Consider the following 27,340-nt stretch of genomic DNA (forward strand, 5'->3'; position numbering starts at 1 on the left):
GGCTGGGGGGCCGGGCGTGGGCGCGGGCGAGCCGCGCGGGGAGGAGCGGAGGGAGGCGCCGGCCCGCGGGGCGGAGGGGCCCGGGCCCCGGAGGGCGAGGCCCGCAGTCATTGGTCCCGGAGGCGGGGGGTGGAGGGCGGGAGGAGGGTCGAGTCCCGGAGCGTGCGGCTGGCCGCAGTCGCCCCCGCGGTCGGAAGAGCGAGCTCCCGGAGCGCAGAGCCGGCGCCCGCCATGAGGGAGATCGTGCACATCCAGGCGGGCCAGTGCGGGAACCAGATAGGCACCAAGGTGAGCGGGCGGGGGCCGGGCTCCCGCGGGCGGGCGGCTTGCAGGCCCGGGCCCTCGGTGCGCGCTGCGCGGCCTGCCCGGGGGGCACTAGCGCCGTGCCCGCGGGTCTGCCCCTCGCCGCGCCCGGGAAGGGCTGGAGGAGGGGCGGCCCGGCCCGGGCCCCCCGCCCGCACCCCCGCGCGGCTGGGCGGGAGCGGCCGCCCGAGGCTCCAGCGCGCCAGGAACTCGGCGGCCGCGCGCCCCCCGCCCCGCCCCGCCCGCCAGCCCTGGGGTCAGCCGCGGGGGGGGCCTGGGCTTCGGGCTCTGACCTTGTGTCCCCCGCTTCGTCCCGCATAAAGTTTTGGGAAGTGATCAGCGATGAACACGGCATCGACCCGGCGGGAGCCTACGTGGGGGACTCGGCGTTGCAACTGGAGAGAATCAACGTCTATTACAATGAGTCATCCTGTGAGTCCACCTCGGGGGCCTCGCCCTTCCCCGCGGGCGCCCGCCTCCCCCTCCAGACCCTCGGCCGTGCCCTCCGCGACCGCGCCCTTCCCTGCCCTGCCCGGCCCCCCCTCCCGGACCCGGGCCCTCCGCCGCCTCCGACCGCGGCCATCCTGTCTCTGGGACCCGGGCCTTCCCACCCCCGGGCCGTGCCCTTCCCCTCCGGACTACGGCCATCTCCCCCTGGGACCCCGGCCTTCCCCCCCTGGGACCCCGGCCTTCCCCCCTGGGACCCCGGCCTTCCCCCCCTGGGGCCCCGCCTTCTCCCCCTGGGACCCCGGCCTTCCCCCCTGGGACCCCGGCCTTCCCCCTCTGGGGCCCGGGCCTTACCCCCTGGGACCCCGCCTTCCCCCCCTTGGGCCCCGCCTTCTCCCCCTGGGACCCCGGCTTTCCCCCCCTGGGACCCCGGCCTTCCCCCTCTGGGGCCCGGGCCTTACCCCCTGCGACCCCGCCTTCCCCCCCTGGGACCCCGGCCTTCACCCCCTGGGACCCCGGCTTTCCCCCCTGGGGCCCCGCCTTCTCCCCCTGGGACCCCGGCTTTCCCCCCTGGGACCCCGGCCTTCACCCCCTGGGACCCCGGCCTTCCCCCCCTGGGGCCCCGCCTTCTCCCCCTGGGACCCCGGCTTTCCCCCCTGGGACCCCGGCCTTCCCCCCCTCGGACCCCGGCTTTCCCCCCTGGGGCCCCGCCTTCTCCCCCTGGGACCCCGGCCTTCCCCTGCTGGGACCCTGCCTTCCACCCCCCCCCCCCCGGGACCCCCGCCTTCCCCCCCTCGGGCCCCGGCTTTCCCCCCTGGGGCCCCGCCCTCCCCCCCTCGGACCCGGGCCTTCCCTCCCTGGGACCCCGGGCTTCGCCGCCGGCCGGCGTTGGTGCTCTGGGCTCGCCTCCTCTGGGGAAAGTTCGCCTGGGATGTAGCAGCCCCCCCCCCCGCTGGGGCGGGAAACGCGCGGTCAGTTTATTCAAACAGCCCCATTGCGCGGGCCTGTGCTTTTGAACCAGACTACCCGTTAGTGTTGTGAAATCCACTTGGTGGGTAATACTCCGCTTGTTCTTTATTTCCAGTTTAGTATGTATCCCTCAATGGAGGTTCTTGGCTAAAAATTTGAAAGGCACTCCCTTAAATGACTTTTTTGGCCCTTTGCAGACCTGCAAAAAGACTTTACATTCCCCCGAAGCTGAAACTAGGCAATTTTGGGTAATTGTCTGGTGGACTTTAGCAAAAATTCAGGCTGTGATTTGTCTCAGTTTGGGAATAATACCCCCCCTCCTGGCTGTCTACATATGTATTGTAGCTACATGTATACATTATTTCTGTAACAGTTTTTTTATTATGGAAGTGATACATGCCCTTCAAAACAACAAAAACACTAAGACATTGAAAGAAGGCCCGGAAAATGACAAATGCTACCCTTCCACACGACGCATATTCCTAGAGACAATCCCTTTCAGTTTTTTGGATTCACATGCTGCTGCTTGTCCACATAACAGCTGAAAAGAGCAGGACATGTTCATTAAGCAGCTACGACAGAAGGTCTGGACAAGCAGGCTGAGAAGATGAGATTTCTAGATAGAACTAAGGAACGTTCCAGCACACTGCGCTTCCTGTTAACCCTTAGGTCCAGCGGGCTTCAGCCGCTACCCAGGGTGTGTAGCTGGACGGCGCTGAGGAGCAGTTCTTGTGTGCCGTCAGATTAACCCCATCCTCTCTGGGAACAATTTCTTGCCCAACTGGCACAAAAGTGGACTTATACAGGAAAGCCCACTGGGCAGCGCTCGTTCATAGACGAGAGTGTCTCAGACAACGCCGTGGACTGAGTGGTACCTGTAATGAGGTGCGCAGGCTGTAGCTGGGTTCATGTATGTGTCCCTGAGGGAGGGGCCCGAAAGCAGAAAGAATGTCACAGCAGCATGCAATTTGCCACAACAGATACAGTTTATTTCCATGGAGCTGAAAAAGTAGACTGCCCGACAGGAAAGGGGAGTTAGGGTGAACTGGAAAGTACAGGAGGCAGGAAGTCAGGAGACTTGATTGCTCACCCGGCTGATTCCGGGAACTTCCTCTGCCCATTCGTGCCCGGGCTGGTTTCCTCATGGGCACACTCGGGGTGGGATGGAGTTCTCCCAGCACGAAGACTGTGATTCTAGGAAAGCCAGGCACCTTCCCCGGGACCCTGCTTCCTGCATCCGTGGCCTCTGAGCGGGTGGGACTTGCTGTGGGGAAGGCCACTACCTTAGAAACCAGAAAGTGACCGTCGGGGGCGGGTGCTGTTCTCTTCCAGCTCAGAAATACGTGCCCAGGGCTGCCCTGGTGGACTTGGAACCCGGCACGATGGACAGTGTGCGGTCCGGGCCTTTTGGGCAGCTCTTCCGGCCTGACAACTTCATCTTCGGTAGGTTCCATCTTTCCTGCTTTCTTCTTTTTTAAATATCAGAGTTAAGTTATGTGCAAGATTAAAAACATCACACGGCACAGAAAACCTTCAACGGAAATCAACAGTCCCCAGCCTGATCGCAAGCACCTATTGTAATCCTTGACTTTTTTTTAGGAAAGTAGCCTTTATCTCTAAATGAAATGCTTACACTGATAGTTCTTTATTAAAAAAAAAAAAATTTAGGCATTAACGTTTTTCCCCCTTCATAAATTATTATAATATAATAATAACTTGGTTTTGGTTCCTATACGGCTCATCTTTTAACTTCAGTACGTTTACACCTGTATTTCTTTTCCACTATCTATAGACAGTTCTGCTTTCTTTCTAGACTGGTGCCATATGAGTTTTGTTCTGTCAGAATTGGACAAATCCTCCCCTCCCTTCCTCTACGTAAAAAAAAAAAAAAAAAAAAAAAAAGATAATAGCACCTGCCACTCTGTAAACTTCTAAAGAAAATTATATAAAATTAAATAAAGTGTCACCATTCGTGATAACCAGCCTCCATCACCCTGTAGCCATGGGTTTTAGAATCAAGGTTACTTCATAGTATACAAGAGGATACAGAATCTGGAAGATTTTATCGGTACATGAATTGATTACCCTGTAGCACAATCAGGCAGTGACTTGTTAGAAGGATGACTCAGGAAGATGAACATTCACAGAGTTTATGTGTCCTCTGGGTATCACCTGCTCCCCCATCACCATGACAACCTACGAACCAACAGGACAGGCGAAGCTTCTAACAATAACTTGTTCAAGAGATTTTTCACCTGTGAGATTTCAGATAGATCAGGACTCTGGTGCCCCTTTTCTTACATCAGAAAACCTAAATCTCCAATATTTTTATAGTCCACAAACAGTGACATTTATATTCTTTACCTTCCCTGAACTAGAGACCACAATTGTCCCCGAGCACACATAAACAGGACTCACACATAGAGACACAATATTGAAGTGCAACTTGTGAACCCTGTTCCCATGGAGGTTGGTCAGCCAAAACACACACACACCAACTGCTTTTGGAGCAAAAATAGAAAAAAATTACGCATTCTACATTGTTTAAATTTAAGATGCTCTAAATTATATATGTTCTATTGGGCTTCATGTAACATTAGTATGTTTTATTTCTTAAAATGGGTGGTAAAGTAGGTAGATAGTCATTACATGACGCTCCATATCCTTTTACATGCCTTAAGTCTGTCATAAGAAGTGTTGTCATGGATGAGGCTGTGGCACCTGTTGGTGCACTTTCTGGAGACGGCCCCTAGGACACCAGAGGTCACACACCGCCTCTGCCTGCCTTCCTGCCTCTCCCGGTCCAGATGTCTGCCCAGGAGTCAGGCCTCACCCCCGGCCACCCCTCCTGCACAGCCAGGGCCTGTTGAGGTCTCAGAGAGTCGAAACCGTGAGCTGATTTTTACACAATTGAATTATCACAGACTATTGAAGTCATGCTCAGCTAGTTTCTCAGAGCAGCAGCTTTAGCAACTGTGCGAGTTTTCTTTGGTTTTATTTATTCGAACTGAATATTAAAAGTGTAAGAGAGGTTTGGTCTCATCTTTCTGGGTGTCAATAAATGGGATCAAAAAGTTTAAGAACAAATTAAGATAGACCTTTAGTAACCATTTAATGACCTAATTTACTGTCCTTGTAAACCTTGAAAAATGTTAGAAATGGCATTTGGCATTTAAACCATCTCCACAATTATTTCTGGAGAAACATGCACACCTGTTGTTGTTGTTTTCAATCCTCACCTGAGGATTTTTCCCCATTGCTTTTCAGAGAGAGTGGAAGGGGGGGAGAGAGAGAGTGAGAGAGAGGGGGAAACATCAATATGAGAGAGACGCATCGATTGGCTGCCTCCCACCCACGCTTATGAATTGTTTAAATGAATATGCTTATTTTGTTAAGTAGCACATTTGCTTTGTGGAATGGAGGGGTAACCAGAATGTAGGAACATACTATATTGTTTGGTTAAACAGTTGTTTTCAGGGCATTCTCCTGCTAATAAGGGAGGCAGAATTGTCCATGAATGGGAAAGGGTTCACCCCCCTGTGGCTTTATAGTTCATTGTTTCAGAGTCTGCAAATTAAAATAAACCAGTCTTAGTCCATTTTCAGATATAGTTTGAAATGTGTTTTTTTTTAAATAAAAACAAAACAAAACAAAACAAAAAACCAGACTTGAGCCCTGGCCAGTTTGGCTCAGTGGTTAGCGTGTCTGCCTGAGGACTGAGGGTCGAGGGTTCGATACCCGGCCAAGGGCACGTACCTCAGTTGGAGGCTCGATCCCGGCCCCGGTGGGGAGGCAGCCCATGGATGTGTCTCTCTCACAATGATGTTTCTCTCTCTCTCTGCCTCTCCCCCTCCCTTCCACTCTCTAAAAAAATCAATGGAGAAAATATCCTTAGGTAAGGATTAACAACAACAGAAAAGACCTGAAATATGTATAATTCTAAATAAGTTATCTGCATTTGAGTTTTGAACATGGGTACACTTTAAAAACAACCTTTTTCTTAACAAATTGCTGACTGCATAGCAGTCATGCCTGTTATAGTGGGAAAGAGTCTTGTGGGAGAAAGTGAAACACCAGAGAGAGAAACTTTCCTTTAAGCTTCTTTCTGCACTCGTACTTTTTTCTTCAAAATGTAGTGCTAGGAGAGGGGTCAGAGAGCACATGCAGAGCGCACAGCGTGAGCTGGAGGTAACCCAGAGGGTGGACTCTGAGAAAACCCAGGGGACCTGTGGCACCCGCCTGCCCGCGACTGCAGCCTTATGCTCCGCACTCTGGAGCCGCTGATTAATGTCACAACATTGCATTGCAGGAGACGTTCAACTCATGACCCCCAAATATTTAACTGGGAACGTCTGTTGCTATGAGACAGGGGCAAAATATTTTCAGAAGTCACCAGCTTCCTCCTTTTGTCAAGAGCAGAGAAGACTTCATGGCTGATCATGTTATAAATATTGAGGAAGCCGAGTGAAGGGTGTGAGCTGAAGGGAAGACGGGGCGAGCTCAGGACCTGTGCACTTAGGACTCGAGCGAGCTCCGCTCCCCGTGGCTGGCTGTCGGCCGAAGGCCACCCGCTCGCTTTCAGTTGTTAGTTTGCAGTCCGTTTTCATGAAGTGACCCCTAGTCCCTCTGTGACGATTACGCCCAGCCTTCCTTCGCACAGGTGTGACGGCCCCACTGCGCCGCGCGGAAGGCTGGCCTGGCCGGGCCGCGCCTGCTGGCTCGGGCGGGGCACAGGAGTTCGTCGGGGCACGGGAAGGACAGTGACCGTTTTCGAGCCTGAGAAGAGTAGGCGGTCAGCCAGGTGTCACTGTGGGACCCCACTGGGTGGGAAGAAAGAGAAAACAGTCACCTCCTAGTCAAGGAAATGGCCACCTGAGGGGCTGAAGCGGCCACTGGGCCTGATGCGGGCACGAGGGGCTGTCTTATAGTTTATTATTAAATAGATAATATCTGCATCATTTACTTTGAGCCGCAGGTCTTGTCGTGCCAATAGCCTTGGTGCCTTTGACCGGCCAAATGGGGGGAAGGAGCCAGGAGTGAGGCTGGGCTCACTTGTAAGGTGCGGCTCAGACAGACCAGCCCGGGGCCGGCCCTGGCTTCAGACGGGCGGTGCTGCCCTCCTGGAAACACCACCATTTAACATTTAAACATATTTAATGTTTTCATTTCAAAGTTAAAGAACTGTTTCCACATGTTGTTGGTTTTCCCCCAAACAATACACAGTGTACATACAGAAACCCCATCCCGTCCATGGATGGACCCTGAGATTTTAGCCCCTGAGGATGACTAGATGCTGTGGACGGTGGAGGAGTGTCCTGCCTGACGCACATGGTTGATTGTTTTTGGTAAATGGGATCGTGCTACACATACCACTTTCTTGAAAAGTTCATTAACATATCTCAGACATCTCCCGTGACAGTCAGTGCCTTTCCATTGTGTGTGTCATCATTTAGTAATTCCCCACTTATTGGTGACACTTCAAAATTTTCCTTAAAGGCAGGTTTCCATAATTTTCTTTTCGTGATCATAAAACACATGTGTGTTTAATTAAATTTTTATGAGCAATATATAATGCTGAAACTGAACTCCCTGTAATCCCATCCTTCAGAGACAATCATTTATTAGTTCAGTGTGTATTTCTCCAATTTCTTTCCAAAATGCATTTTTATAAATGTTTTAATAAAGTTAAAAACATTCATTTTGCTGGCTAGCCAGGTAAAAGATTTACATGGTCCAGGATTCAAAAGGAACCTCAGGGTATATTACAGTGAGAACTTGATCTCCTTCCTGCCCAAGCTGGGGCCCACCCGGGCTCCTTCCCAGAGGCGGCCACTCTCAGATTCTCGAGAGTCCCTTCAGACACATTCTGTGCACATCCCAGCAGATACACATCTATTATATATGTAAGATGATAGTCAGCTATATGCACTGTTTAGTGCTCTGGGTTTTCTTTAGAGAGAGAGGAAGGGAGAGGGAGAGAGAAACATCGATGTGAGAGCGACACATGGCTTGGCTGCCTCCTACATGCCCCCCAGAGCCCATAACCTGGGTGTGAGCCCTGACTGGGACTCAAACCGGCAACCTTTCAGTTCCCTGGGATGACACTCGACCTGAGCCACACTGGCCAGGGCGAAATAAAATGCTTTTTAATAATCTTCCTTGCTTCCTAAATAACCTGCAACTTTCACTGTATATTGCATTTCCTTATTAAAGTAATGGGAAGCATCAGTGCGTTGTTTTCATAGTTTGTTATTAAGTAGATATATTATCTGCATTGTTTACTTTGACTTTACAGCTTTTCATAACTTACCTTACAGTATGCTCTAGAATTTACTTCTCAGTGGTTTTCCTAATATTCCTCGAAATGCGTATTAACCTATTAGAATTTAAAAGTAAAGTCATGTTTTTCTGATAGAAAGTATGTCCAACTTGGAGGATTGTTCTAATGAGGACTCTTTGCCAATTAGATTATATGGGCAGTAGTTTTTATAATCTAAATAACCTAACCATTTAGAATATATTTTTTAACATTTCATTAAAAAATCATATTGACAAAGTTGTATTGGTATTAATATTTCCATTTTCCCAACTCTAAGCGTATTGGATTAAACAAAATGCCTTTAAGTGAAAGAGTTAGCATTTGATAAGTCTTGGGAAAGCCTTTTTGGTATCTTCCAGAAAGAGGAGGAAAGAATGACTGATGCAAGTTAGGTTGTTTCCAATTCTGCTTTGAACAAAATTGAGTTTTTGGTTGAAATATGATTAAAAATACTTTTCAATGATAGATCAACTATTTGATTTTTGGCATATAACTCTGAAGAAGATCAAATAATTGAATGACATTGTTAGAACACAATTCATTCTCATTTACATACTTATGTAAACATTTTTTCAATATATATACATAAAAATGAAGAATAAAATTGATTCCAAACCTGCCTCATTCTGGCAATATTTAATACTCATCTTTTGATAAATAAGCTAATTGGAAAAAAGTTATATTTTTAATATCCTGTGATCATAGGAATTTAACAACAGTTTCAATTTATGATTTATTGCTGATTTTTATGTAAAGTCTATTGGATACATGCAACAGAATGATATAATAGTTGTTTTTAAAAGGGAGTGTAGTACCCTAGAAATTAAAATTGTGTCATTTATAACTATTTGAATTTATGAAGACAAATTACAAAGCAGCTTAAAAATGTATGAAGGTATGCTGTTCTACAGTATTTTCAGTGCTACAGAGCTATATTTGAAGATCACTGTATTATAGGCAATGTGCAGGGTCCAGAAAAGCAAAAACTATAACTTCACTTCTTTTCTTATTTTAATTTTTTAAAATCCTCACCTGAGGATATTTTTCCCATTGATTTTTTTGGAGAGTGGAAAGGAGAGGGAGAGACAGAGAAAGAAACATTGAGACACATAAATTGGTTGTGGACCCTTCAGTTCTCAGGCCAGGGTTCAAACCACTAAGCAAGCCAGCTATGGCTATCACTTATTTTAAGTGCGCCTTTTTACACACACTCAGGCCTGTATTATTTATACAGTTTGGGAAAGATGCCTTCACTACTGGTAGACCTTCAATTTTATAATGAAATGAGCTGAAAGATAGGATTTTAAATTTGTTTTAAGGGCCAACTTTTCAGATGCAGAGTTTCTAAAATATAAATAAGCAGGTGGGGAAAATGTACCATTGTTCAGAAAACAGACTAGGTCTCTTTCTAGTTACTTGAACTATTTGGATAAAAATACAAAAATCTTTCAGGTCTGTTCACCTCCTTTCTACCACTGGACTTGAAGCAGTTTGAGGGCAGGAGTCACTTCCTGTGCTGAGTATTTACTTGTCGGTACAAAGTAAATAGTTGAGGCTCAGAAAATTTTGCAACAGTAATTCTGGATGATAAATGAGGGGCTCTATTAACCTGAAAAAATGTTACTGTTTTTAAAAGAAAATATTTGTACATAGTACAAAATTCAGAAAGCTCAAAGGAGAGGGAAGGTAACTTGTTTTTTAATGTGCATGTTTTTTTCCTTTGAATTTTACCATGTGTAAGAATTACCTTTTTAAAAATAACAATGAAATTACCTGGTTGAAACATATGTCCATCTTAAAAACTGATGGGTATTTAACTTGTCTAAAGAGGTACCAACTCATGTGCTCACCAACAGCACTGGTGGGCGCCTGATTCCCTGACCGCTGACTTTGGCCACCACCGGATTACCTACTCGTTTCATAACACATCTTTTCCATCTCCACTTAAAAAGTATTAATATCAATGAGGGGTTCCCTCCTGTCTTGCCTTACTTATTTTTCCTTTTATCCTCGCCTGAGGATAAACTTACTGATTTGAGAGAGAAACATTGATGCGAGAGAGAAACATCCATCAGTTGCCTCCTGTACACACGCCGACCAGGGCTCGAACCCACAACCTTTTGGTATACAGGACAGTTCCCAACTAAGCGAGCCAAGCCGGCCAGGGCCCATCCTGCCCTGTTTAAATCGCGTGCCACTCTTTGCTTATTGCAGGACAAACTGGTGCCGGGAACAACTGGGCGAAGGGCCACTACACAGAAGGAGCAGAGCTGGTGGACTCGGTGCTCGACGTGGTGAGGAAAGAGTGCGAGCACTGCGACTGCCTGCAGGGCTTCCAGCTGACGCACTCGCTGGGCGGCGGCACGGGGTCGGGCATGGGCACGCTGCTCATCAGCAAGATCCGCGAGGAGTACCCCGACCGCATCATGAACACCTTCAGCGTCATGCCCTCGCCCAAGGTGTCCGACACGGTGGTGGAGCCCTACAACGCCACGCTCTCGGTGCACCAGCTGGTGGAGAACACGGACGAGACCTACTGCATCGACAACGAGGCGCTGTACGACATCTGCTTCCGCACGCTCAAGCTGACCACACCAACCTACGGGGACCTCAACCACCTGGTGTCGGCCACCATGAGCGGGGTCACCACCTCGCTGCGCTTCCCGGGCCAGCTCAACGCCGACCTGCGAAAGCTGGCCGTGAACATGGTGCCCTTCCCGCGCCTGCACTTCTTCATGCCCGGCTTTGCCCCCCTGACGGCCAGGGGCAGCCAGCAGTACCGGGCCCTGACGGTGCCCGAACTGACTCAGCAGATGTTCGATGCCAAGAACATGATGGCAGCCTGCGACCCAAGACACGGGCGCTACCTGACCGTGGCCACCGTCTTCCGGGGCCCCATGTCCATGAAGGAGGTGGACGAGCAGATGCTGGCCATCCAGAATAAGAACAGCAGCTATTTCGTGGAGTGGATCCCCAACAACGTCAAGGTGGCCGTGTGTGACATCCCTCCTCGGGGCCTCAAGATGGCCTCCACCTTCATCGGCAACAGCACGGCCATCCAGGAGCTGTTCAAGCGCATCTCGGAGCAGTTCTCTGCCATGTTCCGCCGCAAGGCCTTCCTGCACTGGTTCACGGGCGAGGGCATGGACGAGATGGAGTTCACCGAGGCTGAGAGCAACATGAACGACCTGGTGTCCGAGTACCAGCAGTACCAAGAAGCCACCGCCAATGACGGCGAAGAAGCTTTTGAAGACGATGAGGAGGAGGTCAACGAGTAGGGGAGCGTGCCCTCTCCGAGCCGCCAGCTCAGATTTTCTTGCTTTAACTCTGATGTGCCTTAACGCCGATGGCTGTTCAATGATGCGCTGGTCTAAGCATATGGGTGCAGGCCCCTCCCAAGTGCAATAAAATCCTACTCTCAGTCATCTAGAATAAAGAAAGTGCATTAAAATAGCAGAGAATTGGCAGTCCTACCCAATCAGATCAGACGAGGGACATTTTCTACTGGGGGACTTAAAAGAATACACAGGCCATCTGTGAAGGGCTAAATAAATAAACCTCACCTACTATAAAGTGTTCAGCCATGTCTGAGGATTAGCAGGGAAGTCAGAAACAGTATTTCTTCATCCTTTGTGAAATGAAGCTGTGCAGTGTTGCCTTATATTGAACATGCAATATTGACCTTTGAAACAACTTATTCATAATAAAACACTGAAACTATTCCTTTGTCTCTTCCAGCCTTTGCTTAGGCGGTAGATTTGTTACTTTGCATCTTTACAATGGTTGCTCAGATCCCTCTTCCCTTCCTAGGTGGACTGCCCCAGGAGCTCACTGAAAGAACTGAGAGGAAAGAGGCTTTTCTTGAATTGTAGGCTTTCAGGGTGGTAGCCAGAATTCTGAGCCTACAGGTCGGGCGCACGTGGGGAAAAGCCCGTCAACCCCATTGGCAACAAACAGCATTTAGATCTGCCACAGAATTTTCCGTCTCCCTAGTCATGTCCTGGGCAAGTGGGTCCCAGCCTTCCCTAACAGCTCAATTGAGATTTGCCAGAGGAAGGACAGAAGATCACCTCCAGGCTTCCAGCAAGCTCCTGGTGGGTGAGGGGCACCGGCTGGGGTGGTCTCTGAGAGCTGCTGAGTTTCCTTCTCTGAGCGCTCAGACCAGCAGCCTGGCCCAGCACAGAGGGCGAAGGCTCGGCTCTTATGTATGTAATAAATTATCACTTTATGGCTCCTATAAACTAGCCACACCTTCTCTAAGAGGTCTTATGAAGAAAGTCAAATTCCACAGGACAGGACAGGGCTAGTTTTACTAGTAATTAGCCCACATTGCCGAAGTTAGCTGTGACACGTAACTTTGCTTTAGCCAAAAGAATGTGTGCCATGTCACTTCCAGGTGGAAGCCAATGTCAGTGCTTGGCCCTCTGCTCTGCCTCCCAAGCGGGGACCCCGATTCCTCCTGTAAATATAACCCAGTATCTCCTCTGGTAACCGCTGAGCAAAGCCCCCTGACCTTTGTTGGACAAGAAGCAAGGGAAGTGGGCCTTTGCCATTTGGAGCCACTGATGGGCCACCTCAGTGTGACCTAGTCCCACCCGGTGCTAGGATGGCTCACATCCAGTAACTGCATTTATTTTGTGCTAAGCCCCAGCCTTGAGGAGACAGCATGATTTGAAGTAGGAACAGATCTCATTTTTGCAGAAGTCTGAACTATTTTGTGAGAGTAAAAATAATCCTGACCACCCCCATCTAACCTGGAAATGTGCTAGGTTTGATTGACTTTCAAAGAGCAAAGATGTGCCATGAGCACCTGCTGTGGGCTGGGCTCTAGTTAGGCCCCAAACATGTAACACTCACAATGCCTGGAGCGCAGGTGTGACCATTCCTGCACAGAAGAGGCGGCCTGCTGGGGGCCGCAGGTGCGGGTTACCACCCGACTCACACAGCTTTGTCAGTTTTCTTACTGAATCAAACATGACTTGTGTCTGGCACAACCCATGTTATTCCTGGCACAACCCAGAAGGCCGCCAGCTGAGGGTGGGCAGAAGAGCACACACTGGCACCTCTCTGCAGTGCAGGAGGGTACACAGAACATCTCGTCTGCTGCGTATGTGAAGAACAGCACACTAAACACCGACAGCCCAGTGAGTCTTCCTGCAGCCTTAAAGCAATTCTTCACTCAGCTGCTCCCCACAAGCATCCTCCAAGGAAAGAGGGCAGTCAGTGTGGGACGACTGCAGGTCACTGGGTAGAGCAGCCTGCCCGAGCCACCTCCCACCCCGTCAGCCCAGTGCTCCAGATGCCACTGATTCTGTCTTAGGTCTGAGGAGTCACTACTCCCACAACATATGTAATTACATCAAGAACATGCAAGGCAAGTGGAAAACATTAAAGAAGGCTGCTAAAAATATATATTAATAAATGCAAAAACATGGTACTTCCAAATCCAAATAGTGGCACTGTAAGACTTAGTCCATCTTCTTCATGCCATCTTTTGGTAAAAACCCTGACCTGACCTAGGTGTGCAACAGTGCAGACCTCCGCTTTTCTGGAACCGCACCACCCTTCTAATAGTAATGGTAACAGCTTACAATTCAGACAGACAGGAAGACAGGGAAGATCCAGGCACAGGGGCCTCCTGAGCTTATTGTCACCGCCCTTCGCTGAAATCCAGGGGATGGCTTGGGACAGCCTGCCACACCCGCTGACACGACTTCCAGACCCAGATGGTGTGACCAACATGACTAGTCTAGTAAAGATGTAAACTGATGCCATCATCACAGACTCTTGCACTGACCGAGTTGGTACCAACATACTTTATATCCAGAGCTCCTCATTCCAGGACACACACAGAGGTTACTCATCCTCTTGTGGGAGCTGATGAGAACCAAAAGGACTGACATTTTTTCTAAAAGAAGGTATCCCAAGCATAAACAGTGGCTCACTGTGTGGTCAGGAGAAAAAAGTAAAATGTTTACACTTTATTTTTTGATGTAAAGAAGCCGTATTTACATAATACACTTATATTTTTTAATATGTTACAGCTCTCTGTAGAAAACCATTCCATTAAAACAAACATGTGATCTGGATTCAATCTTTAAAGTATTAGTCAAATTAAAATATTCTTATCAGGAGTCCAATTTAATTTCACAGCCTCTGAAGGGAAACAGGAATGAAGAGTGGGCGATGGGAAGTAGAAGAGACCCCCCCCACCGGCTCGCTTTCAGCGCCTCTCCCCCTGACATGGCCAGCTGCCTTCACCAGCGGTGGAGGGAACAGTACCAGGCACCTCTCCCAGTGGCTGTCCAAGGGCCCGGGCCGTGGGGAAAACCACCCTGCCACACCTACTGGGACTTCTGAAGCTGAGGATTAAGTGCTCCTCTTCCCACCACTTCAACTGGTCAGCAGCTAGTTGAGATCAACTCAGCAGTGCTCTCATTCTTTTGAGAAAGCCTGAGTTGAAATAACGTGCACACCGAAGCCACAATACAAGCTAAAAGGGCCTCCCTCCTCGGATCTGATTGGCGATTTTCTCCTCCGGGGACTCCTCTTTCTCCTTTCCCCGCTCTTTGTTCCAGTCCTTCAGGCCCTCTGGAAGGGAAGTGTCCTCATCCAAGCTGCCGGTGCCCTCCACAAATTCTTCATAGGTAGATTTTTCCGCAAATGGTCTGGGACCCAGAAGTTCAACCATATCATTCTTATCTAACACTTCTTTTTCTAGTAACAGAAGAGCAACCTGAAATATGAACAATACAGTTACTCAGCAAAGTCTATTCAAAGCTAATGTTTTTGTTTATGGCCAACCCCACCCCAAAAAGGGTTTAAGAACCACTGAAAAAGATATACACAAGGTCACCTAATTTTGGAGTAAGGTGTGCAAAACAAAAAATACTGTAAAAACAAATGTTCAGCAGTAAGGGAGTGGCTAAATACATTTGGTATCCACACAATGAACAGTTACATAAGCACCTATTTGATGAGAAAAGTGCATGTTTGCTACATTTGATTTGATAAATCACCTTTTATGTGCATTGCCATCTTATTTCACTTTTTTCCTTATTGCTACCTTTTGCCTTGTAAAATTAGATCTACTTTTAAAATAGTAGTCATCTTCTGCCATCTTGTGGAACACATTTTTTATATTCAACTAAAGACTGCCTACATCGTTTTCCTAAGCATGTTTGCATCCATAGGATGAAACTATAATTTAGATACTACTTCCTGCACTATTTTTTTTAAATTCTATTTTCCTATCCTATTCTTTTTTCCCAGGTTTTCCTATTTCATTTAGTTTTAGAGACCTGTGTAAATGCGGTAACATTATTGTTTTTTTTTAAAGTACCTTTTTAGTTCATTTTATTTTTTTTTAATTTTAATAAGGTCGTTTTGAATCTACGATATTTAGTCTGGTTTTATCTTCCTCCCTATTCTTCTTCTATTCCATTTATATATTCCTGTAAAATTCCATTTTCTAAAAATTGGTTTCTATATAAATGCACACCTTTGTGAAAAAAATATGGAGCACTTCACAAATCTGCATGTCACTTTTGCACAGAGGCCATGATAATCTTCTCTGTATTGTTCCAATTTTAGTATATGTGCTGCTAAAGCAAGCACAGGAGAATATATCTTTTTATGTGTGTATATGCATAAAGAAATTCTGGAAGGATTCATGAGAAGTTAAATGGTTGGTGGGGGGGGAGGCAGCGTTGGGGCAAAGGACAGAAATAGGGTGAGCAAGAAATTTTAAAAGTTAGTTGAAAATAACAAAGACAAACAAGAGCAAAGATACAAAATAAAGCCAGGAAGGGTAATATGAAAATATGTATCTTGACTTCTATGCATTGGGATGGATAAGCCACAAAGTTAACACTACACATTTTTTGTTTGTTTGCTTGTTTTGTTAATCCTCACCTGAGGATATTTTTTCCATTGCTTTTCAGAGAGAGTGAAAAAGGGGGCAGGGAGACAGAGAGAAAGAGAGGGAGGGAGGAGGGAGGAACATCGATGTGAGAGACACATTGATTGGTTGACCAGGAGCCAGGGATTCAGCCTGCAAATGAGGTTCATACCCTTGGCAGGAACTGAACCTGGGACCCTTCAGTCTGAGGGCTGATGCTCTAACATTAAGCCAAACCGGTTTAGGCTTTTTCATTTGTGTTTTTCTCATTAGATAATGTGTGGAATGTTCACAGAACAAAAAATTCTAATTTTGGCTGCATGGATTCTAAATAAGGACCCATGCCTTTTGCAGACGCTATCCAAGTGAGGTACAACAGTGAAAGACAAAGCAAGTTTATTCATGGATGCTCATCATCAAGCCAAATGTAGTTTTCATGTGCTGACTTCCTGCTTATCAAGTTTGGCTAATTCTTTTATGTGCCCTTTCATCTGTCACTTAGTTTATTCCAGAGGTGAAAAACAATGGTAAATTTCTATCAGTCCACAGTGCTCCATATTTAGGAGTACAATAGGGCCTCAAATAATGTTGTTTTGTTCAACATTGTTTTGCTATAACATTGATGAGAGGCCATAGGAACTTAATTCTTGTTTATATCAATTAGCCTATGGTAAAATTGGTTTCATTATACATCATTTCGCTTAAGGCTGCAGAAACTACCAACAACATTAAGTGGGGATTTACTGTACTGGTAAAATACTTGGTGGGAAAGAGTGCAGATTCAATTGTTTATTGGGTAGTTGTTAACAGACTTCATTAATCTGACTTCACTCGTATCTTTAAGAGCCACAGGAGCCAGGATCGTGCCCGCTTTCGCTCACCACATTCCCACCACCTCAGAGACAAAGCAGACGCAGAAACCTCAGAATGAAGGAACCCAAGAGTTAGCCAGATATGAGACATGCTGACATCTATAAACCAACCGAAAGAGTTGATCATCACTTTGAACCTTTTCTGCAAAACTGTGTATAGAATTATTCGTACAGCTAGCACCTACCTTCTCCACATCAGCTTTCTTTTCTGTGAGAAGAGCTACTGTTCTTTTGTAAGCATCATTAATAAGTATTCGTACTTCATCATCTATCAGTCTTGCAGTGGCTTCACTATAAGGTTTCTCTAATACCATGTCACCCTGACGTGGGAGGTCAAAGGAGATTTGCCCAACCTTTTCATTCATGCCAAACTGAACAATCTGAAAAAGAATACATCATTAGTGTTGGACATCCATTTTTGCTGACAGGCTAACATATTTTCTTATTTTCTTTCTTCTTTCTCTTTCTTTCTTCTTTCTTTTTCTTTCTTTCATCATCTTTTAAGTATGTTTTTATTGATTTCAGAGAAAGGAAGGCGAGGGAGAGAGAGAGAAACATCAATAGTGAGAGTCACTGATCGGCTGCCTCCTGCACGCCCTGTACCTGAGATCGAGCCCACAACCTGGGCATGTGCCCTGACTAGGAATTGAACCACAACCTTATGGTTCATAGGCTGATGCTCAACCACTGAGCCACACCAGCCGGGCTTTATAGTTCTTATTTTGTTGTTAATCCTCACCTGAGGATATTTTTTCCACTGCTTTTCAGAGAGAGTAGGAGGAGGGAGGGGGAGGGAGAGAGTGGCCTCGATGTCAGAGACACATCCAGTAGTTGCCTCCCACACACTCCCGGACTAGGGGTGGGGAGCAAACCCACAACTGAGTTATGTGCCCTTGACTGGAATCCACCGCCCTGTGGTGCATGGGCCACTGAGTCATGCCAGCCAGGGCCTAACATATTTTAATAAAATGCCAATAAGTCTTTATAATGACATTAACTCCACATACTTCATTGTAATAATACTCCTTAACCTGGCAAAGTCTACATGGCAGTCTTGAATAGGCTGAAGGACAAGGGTGTTCTGTGCAGACAGTGGCAGCAATGAAGTATTTTAAATTCCTCAACAAGAAGCCCACTGTTAACATCTACAACAAAATTAGGTGAGAAACAGGTGGGGCAATCCCCCCAGCTGGAAGACCTGCATGATACCACTCCGTGCACAAGGGGGAGCAGAAGAGGAGCAAGAAGCTTCTGAGAGATCCGAGAGTAAGAAGCCCAAACCCTCCATGTTCTTCCTACAGAGCGTCCTGTCAACCTGAGAACTGACCCTGGAAGGGGCATTTGCATTTTCCTGTTCCCTGAGTCCATGGGCTGGGAGACTGTGAAGAGGCTGGCCTAATCTGGGCGATATGAGCCCCAAAGCTAACCAGAATAAGCCCCGCATTAAAAAGAAACTTCTGGAATATCAACAAGACAAGCAATAACAAGTGCTGGAGAGAAAAAGGAAACCCTCATTCACTGCTGGTGACAATGGAAACTGGTACAGACACTATGGAAAACAGTATGGAGGCTCCTCAAAAAATTAAGAATAGAGCTACCATATGACCCAGCAACCCCTCTTCTGGGAACCTACCCGAAAAATTTGAAAGCATTTACTCACAAAGATATATGCACCCCTATGTCCATTAAAGCATTACTCACGGTGGCCAAGACATGGAGACAACCAAAGTGTCCTTCTATAGATGACTGGATAAAGAAGGTGTGGTACATATGTACAATGGAACACTACTGAGCCGTAAGAAAAGGTGAAATACTGCCATTTGCAACAAAATGGATGGACACTGAGAGTAACATGCTAAGTGAAATAAGCAGACAGAAAAAGCTAAGAATCATATGATTTCACTCACATGTGGGATATAAAACTGAAACTCATAGACACAGACAATAGTATGGTGGTTACCAGAGGGAAGGGGTTAGGGGGTCGGAAAGGGGGCCAAATATATGGAGACAGAAGATGATTTGTCTTTGGGTGGTGGGCACATAATGCAATATACAAATGATGTATCATAGAAATGAACATTTGAAACCTATATGATCCTATCAACCAAAGTCACCTTAATAAATTTTAAAAAAAGCTTCTGGAAGTAAAACCCAAACTGACCTGAAAAGGGAAGGCCCAGATAAAAGTGGGGAGCAGAAACTGAGCCAGGAGAACTCAGAAAATAGCCATATTTTTAAAAATTTCATGAGAAAGAAAAACAGAAATGGGGATTCTAAAGCTATCAACCTAGAAAAGTCCTAATCTTCCTCCTTCCTAGAAGGTCAGGAAAACAAATTTCATGTAAAACTGAGCAATAGAAAAATCCCTTATGAAGTTATTCTGAGAAAAAATTAGCAGCAGAGTGTCTCCAGAGATAAGGAAAGCTCGATGAAAAGATTTCCATAAAACAGATGAAAACTGTAGCCTACCACTCCAAAAAAAGCTAAAAGGAAAAATCAGAAAAACTACATAAAACAAAGAATAACATAAATCAGAATCAGAAAAACTCAGAGGTGGTGCTAGAACATAGAAAAAAGATTTTTTAAATTATTTTAAAAATAAGGATTAAGCTAGAAACAACACGAGCAAACAAACACAACAAATAATGCTCTAAGAAACAGAACGTGAGGTGACAGTAAGAAATGAATAAAAAATTTATATGTGTCATTAAAAAGGATTTGAGAAAGTTACAGACCCAGAAGAACTGACATATGAGAAACAGGAGTGCCCCAAAAAAGTCATTTATTTTTATAAGTTTTGACTGCTTTAAAATGGATTTAAGAAATAATCCTTGTCTGAAAAGCCTAAGCCAGTCAAACATAGTACTACTATTCAGAGCCATTCATGAATGACCGTCTCTCACACAAATGTGAGGAGGAAGAAACACTCCATTTCATACTTACTTGGGCATATGCACTCTGAGTCACTTTTCTCAAGTCATCTTGAGCACCAGTTGTAATTCTTCCAAAGAAGATTTCTTCTGACACCCGGCCGCCCAGAGTCATGCACATCCTATCCAAGAGCTGCTCTTTGGTGTACAGGTATTGTTCTTTGGGTAAATACTGAGCATAACCCAGACCTTTGCCCCTTGGGATGATGGACACCTGGCAAATACAAAACAAAAACTGTTGGAGATTCCACCACCAAATGTAGACTTGATCACAACATTTACAGATAGACAAACTCACTTATGAAAAATAAGCACAGTAGCTGGGCAATCCATCAACCTTGGCTAGATGAGATCTAGCAGGAGTGACTATGCAGAAATATTTTCTCTTAGGATAACTTCACCTTAAGAGTTCTAGAGAGTATTTGTCTTTTTATAAAACTCAACTGAAATTATTCAGTTTGACAAAAAGACTGCTGGCAAGCAATGACTCCTCCTGAGAGCTTAAATACAGTAAAGGTTTCACTCAACTTGACTGTCAGCATGGCCACGCCCTCCTTTACAGGACAGGGTAAGGCAGACGGGGTAAGGCAGACGGGGTAAGGCAGACGGGGGTAAGGCAGATGGGGGATAAGGCAGACGGGGGTAAGGCAGATGGGGGATAAGGCAGACGGGGGTAAGGCAGACGGGGGTAAGGCAGATGGGGGATAAGGCAGACGGGGGTAAGGCAGGCAGGGGGTAAGGCAGACTACGGTGCTCAGCAGCCTTCACTTTCTTTTCTAGTCTTTCTGCAATTGAGTAAATTCCTTTAATTTTTAAAAAATCCACTTTATTAAGGGGTGATTTATATATAAAAAAGATGCACCCATTTAAAGTGTACAGTTCAATGCATTGTTTTTTTTCCATATTGGATGCACTTTTATTTATTTTAAACAACTCTTCAGTGGCCCTTTCTAATTATACTTGAATACTGACATGAAAAACATGAATTGTGAGGTCTGGAGAGAACACATCACCACACAACAGATGGAGCTGCTTATTTTCAGGTACGCATTAATAAGACGCAGTTGTGCAAAGACTTGCTCTTGATCATCTATTTCTAAGATCAATGAGTTCTGACAAACTTAACCTCCTACCACAATGTAGATATAAAATATTCTCTTCATCCCCCCAAAGTTCCCTTGCGCCCCTTTGTAGTCAACCCTTCCCCTAACCACAGGCAAATGCACATATACTTCAGACCCTATGGATCAGTTACAATCTCTAGAATTGCATATAAGGGGAATTATACAGTAAGTACACTTCATTTTATCTGGTTTCTCTGTTTCTGCGTCACCCCCACTGCTGTGTGTTGATTCATTTTTTTCTGCTGTGTAGCACTCCACTGTCTAAATATACTGAATATACATTTCATTCTCAAGAACATCAGGGTTGTCAGTTTATTGCTGTTATGAATAAAACAGTGTAAGTCTTTGTGTGGACATTGTTTTCACTTCTCTTGGGTATCTAAGAGGGGGATCTTTGGTCATATGGGAGCATTTGTAAGAAATTGCCTCATTGTTTCCCAAAATGACTGTACCACTTCACATTTCCATCAGCAATGTATGAGAGTTCTACGCTGCTCCACATTCTTACCAACCCTTAAGGACTGGCTTTAAAATTTTAACCATGCATTACTTCCTTATGGTGTAATATGCAGTTCCCGTATGACTAATGATATTGAGTACCTTCATGTGCTTAAAGTCTATTCATATATCATCTTTTGTGAAGTATATGCTCAAATCTTTTGCACAATTACTGGGTTTTACTGGGATGCTTGTTTTGTTATTATTGAGGTGGGGTTTTGTAATACCCAAGGATATGTTTATTGATTTTAGAGAGAGAAGGGAGAGAAACATCGATCAGTTGCCTTCTGCATGTGCCCAATGGGATCAAAACCACAACCTAGGTCTTTGCCCTGACCGGAGTCAAATCCCCAAACTTTTGGTGTATGGGATGACGCTCCAACCAACTGAGCCACTCAACCAGGGCATTATTTTAAGAGTTCTTCATGTATTCTAGCTACAAGTCCTTTTTCATACGTGTGTACTACAAGTATTTTCACAGTGTGTGGCTTGCTTTTCATTTCCTTAATGGTATTCTTCAAAGACAAAAAGGTTTTAATTTTGATGAGATCCCATTTATCAACTGCTTTTGTGGTTCGTGGTTTTTGTGTCCTACGAAATTTCTAACTACCCAAAGTTACAAAGACTTTTTCCTAAGTTTTCTTCTAGAAGTTTTGTAGTTTTAGCTTTTATGACCTATTTCAAATTACTTTTTTGCATATGATGTAAGGGTCAATGTTTACTTTCTTTCATCTAAACAATGAGCTTCCAGAACCATTTGTTGGTAAGACAATCCTCCCCACCTTCAATAACCTTGGCATCTCTGTTGAAAATCAGTGAAACAATTACATGTGAAGGTCTATTTCTGGACTCTATTCCATCTCACTGACCTGTTTGTCAAGTTGTCTCACCAATACCAGTCTTCATTACTGTTGCTGCATACAAGGTCTAAAATTGGTTAGTGTAATCCCTTCAATTTAATTGTTCTAGCTACTTCAGCTGATACCTGCAATTCCATATAAATTCCCACCCTGTATTTTGAAAAATTTATCCCTATGTATTTCATTCTTTTGGATACTATCGTAAATGAAATTGAATTTTTAAAATTTCATCTTCCAATTGTTCATTGCTAATATACAAAAATACAATTGATCTTTGTATATGGACCTTCAATTCTATAACCCTGATAATAACTTCATTAGTTCTAGTGACTTTTTAGATTATTTAGGAAGTTTTGTATATACTTTAACGTGTTCTCTGAGGTCCCCTTGCTTCAGGGGACCACCCCCCTCAATTTCCAGCTGTCTCAACATAGCAAGTCAGTCATGCTGCTTCCTGTTATCCAATGCTGCACTGGTCTGGGGAATACACTCAGTGGAAAAAGAAGAAAATTTAACAGTCTCACTTGGTGCACGCCTGTCTCTTTGGTCTCTGCTTACTTTCCCAGGCTCTCTGGGATATTCCTCTGCATCACAGGTTTGTAGTCAGCCAAGGATTTGGGCACTTCCTACTTGGATTTGGGTCTCAACTGCTCTGTAGCTTTCTTGCTTCCAAGATTTTCCTATTAAATTTCAAACTGTCTTCAAATCCTGAACTTTCCTCCTCCACCACTTCAATACAGTAAGGCCAGCATTTTCCACCACCAGCTGTGGAAAACCCTCAGACAAGAAAGTCACAAACACCCAATTCTAACCCATTGTAGCCACTACTTTCTGAGAGTAAACTCTCTTCAGTTTTAGTCTGCTCTGGGAAAATTTTCAGTCCCTTTTAATAGCAATTTTCTTTCCAAAACTTTGTAACTTATCTGTGGGAGGATTGTGTCACCACTTTATCCCACGGTTATTACCAGATGTTTTCTAAATTTCTTTAAATTTAAACATCTCATCTATTTATCCTTTGAGAGAGTGCAATTTTCTCCTCAAGTAATTCCTCACACAACCATCTGGCTTACTTACTGTTCAACACAAACTGCTTTACCTTCAGAAGTGGGTCTGCATGTTCCAGATACCAGCCAGCAACCGCGTGACCTGCCTCATGGTATGCCACAGTTTTCTTCTCCTCAGGCTGCAGAACCTGGGTTTTTTTCTCTAAACCTGGCAAAAACAAAAAAACAAAAACCACTGCATTAGTGACACTGACATAAAAAGACAGTTACACAATACTACACATTGCCTTACCTAAAAGGTGATTTAGAGATTAAGATGCTTCGACAATCCAAAAGTTATCAATCAAGGTCAGAATAAAAATAAAGGATCAACTTCGAAATACACTCAGCTGCAGCAAAAATGCATTCACTACCCCTACCCCCAGGCCCATTTTTTTCCTAACTTTCCCACTCTTTTGAGCCACATATATTGTTTAGGGACATAAACAGAAATGCAAAATAAAAGTCAGCACTTAAGTCAACTTAAAACATAGAATTCACAGAAAACAAAGTCTGGAAAGAACTCACTGCTCAGTCTAGGTATTCAGAACTATCAAGCACTGGAAAAGCAATGATGCCTGCCACTGGAGACTATGTTCTTGACGGAAGGTAGACAATCGTCAGAGGAAAAACTAAAAATCTGAAAATACCGACTTAGAAAGTCAGGCCAATGCTGCAGCATCCAACGCCCTCAACGAACAGCCCAAGGGGTTCCAAGAGCCAGACAAAGCAGCAGCAGGGTAGACCAGAGAAGATAAACCCCAGGAGACCTGTGCTGGGCCTGTGTGTCCACTACAGAGCTGAAGGACCCCTAATCTATGCACAATTCTTCTTCGGCCTGGATAAAGGTGAATGCTGAATCTCGTATGCACCTTTATAATGTAGAAACTAACCACAAAGTTTGTACTAATACCAATCATCACACCATGACAAAAGTAGTTTTGTTGTGTTCAATATAATTCATCTGAATTTCTCAAGTGATAACATATTAAGGAGTCTAGAAGATTTTTTAAAAAGACAGTGCTGTGTTCCCAATGACACAACATAAGAGAAGTATGTATATACCACAGGTGGAAAGTATATCCAAGGGTGGGAAGTTACAGAGAGTGTGTTAACAAGCCCTGTTTTCCATAGATAAGCAGTTCTTGGTTACCTGAAAAACTAAAAATTTCCCCATAGTTTATCATTAGAATTTTTCATTTTCAGTATATTATTACAGAACAAGGACTTCCCATGGCTGGTTTACAGTGGCTGAACTGTGAAGAGATAAGCAAGTGTCCACCCACCTCAGAGCAAGGCTCCTACTCTAACTGCTGCCCTGTTTTCTTTTACACTCTCACTTTGTGTTAAGCACTGATAGCATCCCTGACTTAAAAAGGCACAAATATGCAGTTTTCACGTTTCTATGGTGATTTAATTCCATCTGCAATTCTACATCTTAGATTTTTTTTCTTTTCATTAACAAATTTCTAGAATAAGTGGTCTACTCATTCATTACAGTTATTTAGCCCCTAACCGAAACTAAGCAAGTGACTATCCTAGCTCTAGATCCTCACTGGAATCTCCATTAATCTGATTCCGTACTCTCCACTCAATTCAAACTGTCATGTCAAAAGTCACCAAGAACAGCCTCACTGCCAAATCCAAAGGCCAGTCTCCCTAACGTCCCCACATCACTTGACCCTGCTGCCAACCCCTCCTCAATAAACATGTCACTGCCCTTGTCTCCTTCACCTCCAACCTGAGTCCCCTTTAATGGCACTTCTTGTCTTATTTGGTGATGCACCTTCTGGGTCTGTAGCACACAAGCTTTGGTGACTTTGCTGACTTACTTTTCTCTCCTCCACTACCAAATGCGAACATTTGGCAATGCTTACCACGTGGACCCCTGTTCCTTCTACTAGGCACCCGCTCCCTGAACTTTCTCACCCACCTTCACACCACAGGAACCCAGCCAGAACCACTGCAGTGCTCCAGATTAACACTGAATTCTGCATCTCAAACCCCGCAAATCTCATTTTCTGCCAAACCAGCTGCCTCAGACACTCTGTTCTTCCTGCAGCCTGTCAGGCTGTGCTTTTTCTGCCTCTTTCCACTGGGATTATCTATGCTAAACCCGCTACCTCACATGAGTGACTACAAGGTTCTCTGTCTCCAGATGCTTCCCTCTTCTTCAGAGTCAGATTCACTTTCCGAAACTATCATATTGCTCAGTGGGCTCCGGAGAAACCCACACTAGTTCCATACTGGCCACAGGACATTTAAAAAGTCCTTGAGTTTAACATTCAAGGCTTTTTAAAATCAGGACTTAAATAACTTTTTTCAACCTTGCCTTCCTTCCCACAGGAACTTGAGTCTCACTAGTTTATTTTCCCTGCACGAAACACAGAGTGTATGCAACACTATCTACAAACCACCTTCTGTTCGTGCCACTTTCACACGGTACCCCATCTGTCTACCAAACCCAGTTTAAATCCCACCTCTTCTGTGTAGCCCTCTTGACCACAGTCTTTTCTCTCCTTCGAATGCCCAAGTTTTTGAATGGCTAATTATGTTTATTATGTGTTAAGCTGTAAGCTCTCTAGAAAGCATGGAAAACGTGTTATCTGCATCCCCCACCGTGCTGGCGGGGTGAACATTTCCTGGTTAAACAGTCACTGGAGGTGTTTATCCATCACCTGTATCTACATAGAACACATTTAACTAGTGAAATGAAATTTTTGGAAATAGGAAGGTTGTGAGCACTTATAAAAAACTAGATTGGAATCATTCAAGGGAAGACACCTCACTGGGCTTGCTGCCCATGCAAGCGAGGCAGTATGTGGGCTGTCATCTGACTTACCCAACACCTACCCCACCCATCTCCATGCAGACTGCAGGGGAGGGCAGGGGTTCACAGCACCAAAGAAACACAGCAGGTACATGGTGAGCCCCACAGCTAGGAAAATAAACTTTGCTTCTAGATCTTGCCAAAAATTCCTGGCCTCAAATTCATCTTATCAGCCTCTGACTTGAGTTATATACAGTTCCCTTACCACCAATCACTCGTTCAATTGCTTGTTCAAAGTGTTTCTGGTTTATAGACTCTGAAAGGTGTCTCGCAGCAATCAAAGCAGCTTCATTACAGACATTAGCCACATCAGCTCCTACAAAATGAATATACAGAACAGCTTAGTCACCAAATATGTATACTCAGACTGATTAGTCACACATTATGGACAACCAAATCCAGAGTCAATTTCTCAACCAACAGGCTGGATAAGGATTTTATGTAAATATAATTCAGTTTGACTGATGACAACCCTAAGGTATTCTAGCACTCAATAACAGCCTAGTATAATCCTGGCCCTTTGAACTGAGGTACAAGTATTAGTAAATGGAAAATTACAGGCATAGATTTACCTTTATATACAATATGGCTCATATAAACTAAGATAGTATTTAAAAATGCCCATTAATTAACTAAGTCCTATCTCTGTGGGAAAGTGACTTATGTGGATATTACACAATATGCTGAAATATAATAAAAAAAAAACATAAGCATTAAAATAACCTAGTGCATTCAAACAAGTTAAACTTTCCAAATGCTTTCTAGAGCCATAAGACTTTTGAATTAACTTTTCAAAGTATATGGTAATGCAAATAAACTATAACACAATGTACATGCTCAACAGATATTAAAATGTTATAAATTTCAAAGTCCAAAAACAAAAAGTATAAAGTTAGGACCCCTGAGATATTTGAGATGCTATCTTCTAACAATAAACTTGTTAGAATCTTCTCATACTTTTCAAATGTTTCTTTTTATTTCATTTTAAGTTTGAAAGAGGGAGAAAGCAAATGGGAAGAAAGAATCACACTGTGCACTTAAAAACTCTTGGAATAAGCACATTAAAATATACCCAACGTTACTGGTTATTAGAGAAATACACATCAAAACCTTGAGATACCACTTCATACCCACTAGGATAGCTACAGTAACAAAGACAAATAGTAACAAATGTTCATGAGGATGCGAAGGGAACTGGAACCCTCACACACTACCAATAGGAATGTAAAATGGTGCAGCCACTGT

General features: G+C 44.8%; 2 protein-coding genes and 1 non-coding gene across 4 annotated transcripts in view; 1 reads left to right on the forward strand and 2 right to left on the reverse strand.

Moving 5' to 3' along the window:
- The first annotated feature begins 216 nt into the window (after window positions 1–216).
- On the forward strand, window positions 217–11,760 carry TUBB6 (tubulin beta 6 class V). Its single transcript, XM_087818659.1, has 4 exons — window positions 217–288; window positions 627–735; window positions 3,052–3,162; window positions 10,253–11,760. The coding sequence occupies exons 1-4, from the start codon at window positions 232–234 to the stop codon at window positions 11,314–11,316; spliced, it is 1,341 nt and encodes a 446-aa protein (XP_087674785.1). The 5' UTR covers window positions 217–231; the 3' UTR covers window positions 11,317–11,760.
- Window positions 11,761–13,990: 2,230 nt separating this feature from the next.
- Window positions 13,991–27,340, reverse strand: part of AFG3L2 (AFG3 like matrix AAA peptidase subunit 2) — a 33,879-nt gene continuing 20,529 nt past the window's right edge. For both annotated transcript variants that reach the window (XM_087818661.1, XM_087818660.1), the window contains exons 13-17: window positions 26,301–26,411; window positions 23,319–23,434; window positions 19,754–19,954; window positions 16,996–17,190; window positions 13,991–14,774 (exon numbers count right to left, since the gene is read on the reverse strand). In XM_087818661.1, the coding sequence (XP_087674787.1) occupies window positions 14,532–14,774; window positions 16,996–17,190; window positions 19,754–19,954; window positions 23,319–23,434; window positions 26,301–26,411 (866 nt within the window). In that variant the 3' untranslated portion in view covers window positions 13,991–14,531. The remainder of the gene's footprint in view (window positions 14,775–16,995; window positions 17,191–19,753; window positions 19,955–23,318; window positions 23,435–26,300; window positions 26,412–27,340) is intronic.
- On the reverse strand, window positions 15,549–15,655 carry LOC148092656 (U6 spliceosomal RNA). The gene has a single exon (XR_015714862.1). It is a non-coding gene; the product is annotated as a U6 spliceosomal RNA (small nuclear RNA).

This window comes from Miniopterus natalensis, chromosome 7 (genome assembly GCF_054644295.1).
Source record: "Miniopterus natalensis isolate mMinNat1 chromosome 7, mMinNat1.hap1, whole genome shotgun sequence".
NCBI classification, from domain to species: domain Eukaryota; kingdom Metazoa; phylum Chordata; class Mammalia; order Chiroptera; family Miniopteridae; genus Miniopterus; species Miniopterus natalensis.

Coding starts and splice junctions, on each gene's coding strand:
- TUBB6 (XM_087818659.1), top strand. CDS start 232: ATGAGGGAGATCGTGCACATCCAGGCGGGCCAGTGCGGGAACCAGATA. Junction 289..626: donor GGAACCAGATAGGCACCAAG/GTGAGCGGGCGG, acceptor TCCCGCATAAAG/TTTTGGGAAGTGATCAGCGA. Junction 736..3,051: donor CTATTACAATGAGTCATCCT/GTGAGTCCACCT, acceptor GTTCTCTTCCAG/CTCAGAAATACGTGCCCAGG.